This window comes from Cnephaeus nilssonii (genome assembly GCF_951640355.1).
Source record: "Cnephaeus nilssonii genome assembly, chromosome: 5".
Lineage (NCBI taxonomy): Eukaryota > Metazoa > Chordata > Mammalia > Chiroptera > Vespertilionidae > Cnephaeus > Cnephaeus nilssonii.
The window spans coordinates 70,324,670-70,335,536 of record NC_137076.1 but is presented as its reverse complement, the minus strand read 5'-3'; the positions used below and the strand labels follow the sequence as shown (position 1 = coordinate 70,335,536).

The 10,867-nt window shown below is 41.6% G+C and overlaps 1 protein-coding gene across 1 annotated transcript; it reads right to left on the bottom strand.

Moving 5' to 3' along the window:
- Window positions 1-1,372: 1,372 nt before the first annotated feature.
- IL21 (interleukin 21) lies at window positions 1,373-10,649 on the bottom strand (the record flags this gene model as incomplete). The annotated part of the gene is made up of 7 exons (XM_079770264.1): window positions 1,373-1,396; window positions 1,486-1,563; window positions 3,874-4,023; window positions 8,308-8,343; window positions 8,450-8,637; window positions 9,012-9,062; window positions 10,607-10,649. 7 exons carry the CDS (start codon window positions 10,647-10,649, stop codon window positions 1,373-1,375), a joined length of 570 nt encoding a protein of 189 aa, XP_079626390.1.
- Window positions 10,650-10,867: the final 218 nt, after the last annotated feature.

Below are 10,867 nucleotides of genomic sequence, written 5' to 3'. Positions count from 1 at the left end.
TTTTGCTACATGGTTGGAGGACTGGTATGTTTATGCCCAGGTCTGCATTCTGTGTGGACAGGAGTCCCAGGCTCTTGATTTGTAGGCTGACTTTGATTTTCTACAAGTGACAATTTGCCTGATGGAAAGCATGCAGACACAAATTGTCTGTCATTTTTAAAAGAAGAAAAATAAAAAAGAAAGAAGAAAGAAAGAAAGAAAGAAAGAAAGAAAGAAAGAAAGAAAGAAAGAAAGAAGAAAGAAAAAGAAAGAAAGAAAGAAAGAAAGAAAGAAAGAAAGAAAGAAAGAAAGAAAGAAAGAAAGAGAAAGAAAGAAAGAAAGAAAGAAAGAAAGAAAGAAAGAAAGAAAGAAAGAAAGAAAGAAAGAAAGAAAGAAAGAAAGAAAAAGAAAAAGAAAAAGAGAGAGAGAGAAAGGGAGAAAGGGAGAAAGGGAGAAAGGGAGAAAGGAAGAAAGGAAGAAAAGGATATGGGTATTTAAAGTTATTAGCTCACTACAATCATTGTAATGATTTCAGGGGAGAGCTAGCCACAGGATTTTAAAAATTCTATCTGGTTCCAGAAGACCATCTGAAAGATGTCCCTCTGTAGATTTTAATTGCCATTTTCATAAGCTCAGTGTTAGCTCATAAAGGGACTCAAGCTGGGAAGGTACAATTACACCCACTTAAAGAAAAAAAGATTGAATCTATTTCATAAATATATTCATATCTATCGTATTTAAATATTTGATAAATTCCAATGAGGAAGTAAGACTTTTGTGTAGGCATCTGGTAAAGATATCCTTCTGGTACATAAATAAATTATATATTTATATGTTAGACATTCTGAGATAAAAAGTAAACTTTTGAGCTATACATTTTTAGACACTCATTTTTCATTTCATTAAATTACTAGAGACCTCAGCTTTCCATTTTGACCCTATACTTCTTATATTTTTAGCTTGAATTACAGTGTATCACTTTTAACTTATGATTATCAGAGACCTCATTCTTGTGGTAATCAAGATAAAGTTAATACAAGATAAATATATTCCCAAACTATATTTTCGGTTAAGAATTTTAGCTTCTCCCCAACCAAGAAATGTGATAGTTGGGCAGGTAAGTAAAAATGTTAGAAGTCATCAAAATCCATAACATAGGAAATCAGTAGGCAGTTTTTTCAAGTTGGGCAAACACAGACCAGGTGGATTAAACTGAAGTATTGCATAGCAACATGGGGGAAATAATCTGGACTTTGAACAGAGTTTACCCTCTTCACTAATACATTGTATTCCTCCGTCGGGAATACGCAGAAGTGAGTGTCCCTGCTGTGTTATAGTACGGCACATAGTGTCAGCTGCAGCGAGGCCCCGGGAACCTTCCACTCCACGTGCTCTAGGAGAGGTGCTGATGGATCATCTGTGGAGACAGTGCACCATGAGTAACCCCGCACAGGACGCCATCCGGGTACAATTGAGGTAGGAAATCTAACATAATTTAAGTGGTACCTTTTGGATGAGTGATTTCAGTCTTTCTAGGAATTCTTTGGGTGGTTTTTTCTCATAAGAATCACATGAAGGGCACATCTAGAAATCAATGAAAAAGTAATATTCTTCTTTGAAACTTTTTTCCCATTGAATAAAACATTCATTTAAAATTTGTTTTTTCCAATTAGAGACATAAATCATGTTCACTGAAACATTGGGAAATGCATAAAATTGTTCAGAAAATAATAATGGGGAAAATCACTTACTATAATCCCATCCTCAGAGATAATCACAACCATGTTTTGATACATACCCCTCCGCTGATTTTTTTTCTTTGCATTTCTATACACTGATTGGTAATTTGCTTTTTATGTATTTAAGATAACATGAGCATTTCTTCTGTGTTAAATATTCTTCAATGTTGCCCTGGCTGGTTTGGCTCAGTGCACAGAGCTTTGACCTGCGGACTGAAGGGTCCCAGGTTTGATTCCGGTCAAGGACACATGCCTGGATTGCGGGCTTGACCCCAGGAGGGAATGTGCAAGAGGCAGACAATAGGTGAATCTCTCTCATCATTGATGTTTCTATCTCTCTCTGCCTTCCTCTCTGAAATCAATAAAAATATATTAAAAATATTCTTTAATGTTCAAATATGGTACACAATGGTAGCTTTGTATTCCAACATAGGATTGAACTATTACTATTTTGAAACACATAGATTGCTTCTAACATTTTCTATTTTATAGAGTGCTTCAAAGAACATCTCTGAATAGTTTTTCATATATATCTTTATATATTTTATTTGATCAATTTCTAGAAGTAGAATTACTAAATTAAAGGGATGAAAAATTTTAAGGCTTTTGCCCTTACTGGTTTGGCTCAGTGGATAGAGCATCGGCCTGTGGACTGAAAGGTCCCAAGTTGGATTCTGGTCAAGGGCATGTACCTTGGTTGCGGGCACATCCTCAGTAGGAGGTGTGCAGGAGGCGGCTGATCGATGTTTCTCTCTCATCGATGTTTCTGACTCTCTGTCCCTCTCTCTTCCTCTCTGTAAAAATCAATAAAATATATTTTTACCAAAAAAAAAGAAATGAAAAAATTGAAGGCTTTTAATGTACATTGTAAAAAGTTTTATTTCTATCACATAGAGCATTTTACCATTATTGGGTTAAAAGTTTTTATTGGAAAAAAAATAGGATTTCTCTGCTTTAATTCCCACTTATTTGATTAAAGGGAGAGTGAAGAATTTTTCATATGGGTATTATTCGCTTATATTTCTTTTTTGAAAATATTTCTTGGTTTACCTTATTTGGGTAAAGTACATTGATAGCCCACACACCATGCCAGTGCCTGGTATTTAGCACCTATAATGCCAGCCTGATACTGTAGTGAGAGCACTGGACTGACAGGAGGAAATACAAGTTCTGGTTCTCATTCTGGCTCTTGCTGTTTGTAGGGGAAATACCACTTAGCCTCTTTGTTGTCCCTTTCCCATCTATCAAATGACGGTGCTTAACTGGATACTTCTAAGCTCAGTGCCAGCACTACCATTTCATGCGTCTTTGATACTGGATTTCAAGGACATGCTCAGCTCCTTTCTTTCTGAGGACACTTTGAGAGGGATACTTTTCACATTGCGATCTAGCCAAGCAACCGCAATAAATAAAAATCATTTTGACAATGTAACTAAGATTTCATTTGAATCACATGTGAAATTCCTTGAAGGAGAGAGAACTGGTAAAAAAAAATAAATAAATAAAAATAATAAAAAAAAGGCCGAGTAATTTATCTTAGATGTTTACCTACTGAATTTGGTTAATGCTTACATCACTCATGAGAGGATCAGCATTGCTCATGAGAAGGGCCATACACGAGGGTCTCAGGGCCCCTCAAACTGGGGACTACTGGAAATCTCCAGCCACATAATGGGGCCCACCTGTTGAAATGAGTATGGACTCTAGGACTGCACAGGGCAGTCATATTCTTTAAGAGAGAAAGGCCAACTTTGAGATTTATCCTGATCTCTGTCAGGCTGTCGTTTTCCTTATAGGAAAGCTAGGATGTAGCTCCTGTCCATTAAAATGCAAGTTACATGTGGCATCTGATGAGAGGAAAGTATTTTTTACTCCTAAGTCACAACCGAATTTCTGCCCAGTGACTCCCTCACCATGGGAAGTTGTATTATGTACTCCAGGGGCCAGGGGCTGTCAGCGAGTTCCATGTGGGTTTCTGGGCACTTTCAAGCCTCTGGACTTATGAGGGGTGACTTCATGTCTCAAAACAACACTGTCTATAAAGTGCAAGTTGCAGAAAGACACTGAGGCTCTGGCTAAGGAGTGTGTGTGTGTGTGTGTGTGTGTGTGATAAGTCATCAGGACAGATAAAATGGAAAACAAAGGTCAGTCTTACTGGTCTCTGTTTCTGTTTTCTCTCTGCATTTGTGGGAGGCAGTTTCCTCATCAGCTGTTTAGTTAAGAGGTTGATCTTGTTGTCTCCTGTATTTGCTGACTTTAGTTGGACCTTCTGAAAACATGAAAAAGCCGATCGCTCACAGTGTCTCTGAAAGGGAAACAATTTGTGGATATGTTAACGAAAGTTATTCAGAGAGTAAGCATGTCTTTCCCAGTCCCCCTTTTTACTTGTAAGACAGTGTCTTGGGTCACATCCATTTCAGAGGCAAGTGAGGAATGACTTCATGTCCCACTTCACCTGGGGCTGAGGAGCCGGAGGGAGCCCACTTTCCCCCGTTCTTCCCAACACCTGAGGTCTGAGTGGTGGGCGGGAGCTTCAGTTTTGTAAGGGAAGTTTCTAAGTTATGAGGCTCTAAAAGTCACACTCACCTGTGGGAGCGTGCTGTGAGTTATGCTGTGGTCTGATTAAGAATCTTTTCATTTGTATTCTGTTTGGCTCTATGATTTACATAGAACGTCTAATAGCAGCATCCGATGTTGCCCAACACCTGGCATAGAGCCTTGTTGCTAGTGAGTGCCCAGGAAATACTCATGGAGTCAACAAATGAAGTAAAGGGGTTAAAGCCCCTCCTTTGGGGAAAGGACGTGGGCACCTACTTCTGGTGGCAGATTCAGTACCCTCGCCATAGACCACGCTTGGCTTTCCTAAATCGCTGTTCACACTCCTACGTCGGGTAGGGAAGGTTTCTGCCTGAATTGTCCAGCCAATGGGAGGGAAGAGGGTTTCTCAGGCAATAAGAGGATAAGTCAAAGTCTCAGAGAACAAAGAAGTGGTGGACAGAATGAAGATTGAAATGTGTCTCTTGATTTAGCCCAACAACTAGTTGCCAACGAATAAGTCAGAGTCGTAGAAATCGCACTGACAATGAGGCCTATTGGAAGAACAAAGTTTATACTGACCTGTCAAAAGCATTTTAATGCTGATCTAAGAACTTGTATCCAACTTGCTTTTCTCTTTCAGCCAGTGTGTACATAGGACGCCACCCTCCTCCCGCAAGCTGCCCCGTCTTCACTTCACCCATGGGTGTGGAAGCACTGCCATACCACCAGAAACCCCCACCTCTGGGTCCCTACAGCACACCTGAGTCTCAATGGACAGTCAGCTGAAAATAGCGCCTGGCCTGCTTTGCATTTTCCAACCCCTCGGCGCACCCGGTATGGATGTGTTGATTAATAACATGCACTTGGAGACACAACCCCACCGCTCGCTTTGCATATAGAGCCACAATCTGAGAACTTATCTGGTTTCCTTCTATCAGAGCCACTTGCCTCTCAAGAGGGCAAGGTAGTGTCCTTCCCATGTTTGCCAAAATGCTTATTTAATAGAAACTATTTATAAATGTTAATTATAGCACTTTTTTTTCCTTGAAAACCACACACATTCTCTTGTTTGTTGAAGTTTTTTCTTTTCTCTTCTTTTTGACCACAACCGGCTTAACTTACTGGAAAAAATAATATTCATATTTAAAGAGGTAAATTTTCCAGCTGAAACTGAAAACGCTAACTGCTTCATCTGTGCTGATCTGAGAAACCAGCATTTCTCACAGAGGCCCGTTTTGCTGAGTTAACACTTACATGTGTGTTGAAAGGAGAGCAGATTCCGGAGAAGTAGCAGGGCCCCACCAAACAAGCCCCCCGAGCCACCATTGCCAGGAGTGGTCCGGACCCGTGATGGCGGCTCCGACAGCCTGGACAGCCGCTCTTGCCGATGGGGCCGGGCTCCCCTCCCTGCCCTTCCTGTGTCGACAGACCACAGGGTTTGCCTTGTGCTTGCTGCAAGTAGCAGAGCTGCCCCTGGCGATCACGGCCAGGACCAGGAACTGCTGGATTTGACTCCAGATGCACGGCAAAGGCAGCCTTGGAGGAAAAGAGGTGGAGGAGCTGCAAAAAGGGTGTGCTCACTGCTAAGAAGGGTGTGCTCAGTGCTGAGAAGGGGCGTGGACAGAGGAATCTTGTCCAGGTAGCGCAGGAGCCCTGCTGCTCACTTCAGGGGTTTCCTGGATGACCCCAAGTTCATGTGTGGCACCACCGCCTGGGAGCAGGTGCTTGGATGTCCCATGCTGTGCCTTGGTGCAGCTAAGTGTGGCTCCCCTCATTCTTTAATACATGAAAGCACGTGGACTCAGTTGTCCTACATGTGTTTTGCAGAACAGAGGGAGCAGTGGGTCAGACGCCCGAGTCACGAACCACTCCTGTCCTCAGCCCAGAGCAGTCCAGCCAATGCTGCTTTCTCCAGGAGGTGCGCAGGGCTTTGTCCTTTTACAGCTGAATATTTGAAAATATTTGCCCACTGACAGCTTATTTTTAACCTCCTTACTTTTTTTTTTTTTTTTAAGGAAAGCCCTGACCATTCACACTGGGAAGTCTTACTAATTGGACAAAATGACCTTTGTCCCACACACAAACTAGGTTTAAGTCAGGGTTTCTCAGCGGCACTACTGGCACCCTGGGCTGCATAAGTCTTTGTTGTCAGGGCTGTGCGCTCTAGAATATTTAGCAGCATCCTGGCCTCTATCTACTTGATGCCAATAGAACCCCCTCACACACACAAAACTGTAAAAGCCAAACATTTCTCCAGACATTGACAGATGTTCTCGGGGGAAGGGGGGGGCGGTGACCACCAGTTCAGAACCACCAGTAGGATTAGAAAGAAAAAGGAAGATGCCTGGCCAGACCAATTAGAGATCTTAGATAATGAGTACATAGCAATATTTATCTGCAAAATATAGATGGATTTCTTTTCATTAAACTTTTTGATCTTTGTAAGTCTCATAGAGCCTGCTTTGATGCTAGCTCTGAAAAACTTGAGGTAGCACTACAGTGCCTTGCACTCTCTTCTTCCTTCCTGAGTCTGCTGTCAGCATAGCTTACCGACCTGTTATACCATCACTCACTGAAATCATAGCCAGGGCTGCTTGATCAGATCACCAGATGCATACAGGGTCACTGAGACCAAACCCTCGCTTTATGATGTAAGAGAAAAAGCACTTCTCTTTAACAAAGTTTATGAAGAAAGTACCCACTAGGTCAACTCAAGCCATAAAGTAGGATATCTTTCTTATTTCTTATTTTGCAAGTTATAGACTGTAGCTCGAAAATTCCAGAAAGAATTCTAACCACAGCAGTTCAACAAAGGGCGTGAGATGCTGAAAAATGTTCTATGTTTTGATAATTAGGGCATTGATTAAGACATGTTCTTACTTATTGGAAAAGTTTTTCCAATAAACTGAATGTGCTACTTTCATTTTGGATGCTGCTTATTAGAAAAGGGCCTAGTGAATGAGAGTGGTTACTTCAGAGCTAGAGAGTGAATTTTAGAGAAAAGCAATAGTTGTGACTCATTCACTTTCTAAACTTACACAGTCATTTACCATAATTGTTTTCTTTGCAATGTATCTTCTTAAGTCTCCCCGTCTGTAGTGTCCTAATTACTGGTAACACTTTTACAGTTATTCTAATTTATGCATTTAAAGGTCCGTGACAATGAAAACATTTCCCCAATTGCATTTATATCCTCAGGGTATCAAACCTGAAGACTGAGTAAGGACTAGTGAGGAAGTGGTGCACTTGAACAATAGGCCTCTTCTTCCCGGACCTAATGGATTTAAATGGCTTAAGAGAATGGGATGAGTTGCTGAAAATGGTCCTTTCAAAAGACCTCACTGAAGGCCAAAGGAGAGACCCTTGGAGGCCAGGTATATGGGAAGTCTATTCTACAGCACAGCCTGCCTTTCCACACTCCATGCTGTTCTGTAATCTGTTCTTCTTTCTTTTCCTCTTTTTCTTCCTTTCTTTTGTTCTTCCTTTCTCTCTTCCTTCCTTCCTCCTTTCCTTTCCTTCCCTTTCCTTTCCTTTCCTTTTCTCTTTCTTTCTTTCTTACTCTCTCTCTCTTTCTTTCTTTCTTTCTTTCTTTCTTTCTTTCTTTCTTTCTTTCTTTCGTGTTATTAAGAGGTGAATTCTGCTTCTTATGGGGTGTGTGTCTGTATTTCTTAGACAGTTTTACAAAAGGGCTCAAGAACTTTCATGCACAAGGGCTCTTACAATGTAATTCGTGAGTCATTGTTCAGAAACTGATCATAGCATAGATTTATTTTCTAGTTTTGTTATTCCATCTCACCAGTACTACTTAGATGTACTCTTAGAGATATTTGGAGATAAAAATATATTTTATAAGATATATAGCATTTTATTGTTTGGCTTTTTGGTAAATTAATGAATAGTTGACCAAAATAGAAAACACTATTTTATCAATTATTAAACCTTCAGATTCATTTAAATTAACTATATTCATAAAAAATCATGCTAGTGCCTTTCTTAATTGGATTTAAAAACTATCAAACATAACTTCACCAGTAAATTCAACTGGTCTTACCTTTACATCTTCTGGAGCTGGCAGAAATTCAGGGTCCTAGAGCAAAAGAAAATGAGTTCTGAGTTATTTTAATAAGTCAAAAACCTTCTTTTATAGTAACAAGAATATGATTTAAATTTTGTTGTAACAAGTGCAGCCTTACCAAGTCATTCACATAATTTTCCAGCTGATCCACAGTATCAATAAGGTGACGCAGTCTGATCAAGAGGAGATCTTGCCCTTGGTGGCTGGATCTACGGGCCACCACCCCTGAGAAGATGACCATCAGGCAGAAGACTACCCACTGCATGTTGCCAGGACTGGGTCTCAGAAGCGCCAGGAGGGCAAGACCTGGGTCTCAGTTTTCACCTCCGTTTGACTGTGAACAGGTTGTCAGTGGAGCTGCGTATTTATTCATCCTTCAGGGAGAGCTAACGCCCTCCCATCGCAACCTGGAAATCTTTGTAAAGTGGATGAATGTGAGTAACCCTTTTTCTTTTCCACTGGCTAGGTGTGCGTGTGCATGTGCGAACACGTGGGGGCAGGGATGGACGGACTCCACGAATGTGCTCCATCTGCACCTCAGACAGGAAAAGAGAGATGGGTGAATTCCAACTTTCATCATGAGTCGAAAAGTGTGCATAGTAAACAGTAGGTGCTACCAAACATGAAAGGAGTAAACAAAAACACTTTGATCTCTCTCTCTGCCTCCCCTGGCTTCTTACCTGGTCTCTCCACAGTCATAAGGGCACTTCGGTAATGACTAAGGTGGCTGCCTGTGGAAAGCAGGACTTTTTCTTAGGGTAATAACTATGCCTCTTGACTGAAATCACACAGTATTCCATCATAAAGGTAGGAGGAGAGCTACCTTTAGGAAATTTTAAATATCAGGGGTATTTTCCAAATTAGCAAGAATACTTCAGGTTTTTTTATCAGGTTAAAGGGTTTAAAGTAGAATTTGCTTCCAACTTTTCTCTAAAGCATCTTCAAATAGTATTCATCTCGGCTTCTAGCATTTTACTTAATCTGATTTATACATGGAATAAATGATTTTAAGGGACTGTACAGAAATTCAATCAAGATTTCACTCTATATTTTATTTTTAAAAACAGTCTCTCATGTTCATCTATTCTGTATAATTCTTCAGTTCAATGAATGAAAGTGCTAGTACTCTTGTCCCAACCAAGATTTGTTTTTACAAAAAGCAAAATTTAAAAATACCCCCAAATGATTCTTTTTTCTCTTTGTGTGGTGCTACTTTTTTCTGTTAGATATTGTTTCCTCTGGCATGAACAGCACACTTCTAACTATGACCAGCGAGCGGTGAGTAAAAGACTCAAAGTCCAGGAGTGGTTGGGTCAGGCTCCTCTCACTGCTGCTCCTGTCCCTGCTACGCTTTGCACTGGAGGAGGTTAAGTAGAATATCATCACCAAAAGTAGTGCCAGTCAGTTAGGTCTTACAAGCAAAACTGTTGACTCCAGACTTTATTTATTCCTCTATCTCATTTCATGCTCCCAGCCATACTTTTTTCTAGAATGCTACGCAGCCGAGATAAATTGGAGTTTGGACTTGGTTTACTTTTATCACAGGCTGTCTATTCAGGAGTGTTTGGGTTTGGTCATACAGAGCAGATAAGACTTCATACTGTCTGAACAAGAAGGCCTCCCTGTAACCATTACATTCTATGGGGGAGGGTTTTGTGTAAACCTCTGAAATGCATAGGGACCAGGGATTACCACGGGCACCTCCACGTTGCCTTCATCGTCTCTGCACATACTTCCCTCATCTGGCAAAGAGATGTGTGTCTTCTTGAAGACGTAACCACAGTGGTTAGGAGCTCACCTTCTAAGTCAAAGTGCTAGAGTTCAAGCCCCGACCCTGACAGTTAATAGCACATATGACCCTGGGTATGTTCTTGCAAAAAGAAGGTAAGTGTAGAATCTAATCATAGGTTGGTGGTGAGGCCTAAATGGACATTCCAAGTTCAGAAACTAAAGTACAGCCCGTGACCAGGTCCCAGGAGATGTGTGTGCTGGTCAGGGATGAGGGTTAGAGGATGACAGAAGCCTAGATAGGCAGGCCAGGACAGGTTGGTATTCAGGCGCAGCACACGGGTGTGGCTGTAACTGCTTGGAAAAGGTTCCCACTGCCTAGAGAGATAGATACTCCTCCCCACCCTGCAGTGCCTCAGCACCGCCCCAGACACCCAGCCTGACCCGCTCACTTCCCACCATGTTGGGATTGCCAGGATCTTACACAATCCGGACCTTATCAAGAATCAGACACGCTGTCTTAAGTGGCCTGTCAGTTGTTGAGTACCTGGAATATCATCACCGGTGTAGTGGCACTTAAAGGCGTCCATGTCCTAATTCCTGGACCTCTGACTCTTGTTACCTTCATGGTCACAGGTGTGATTAAATTGCAGATCCTGCGATGGGAGAGTACCCTGGGTTGTCCAGGTGGCCCAGTGTGATCAGAAGAGGAATGCAGGAAGATCAGCATCTGAGGAGGTGTGACGACGGCAGAAGGCAGAGAGACGCGGCCGGAAGGCAGGCAACAGGGCAGCCGCTGCTGGGAAGC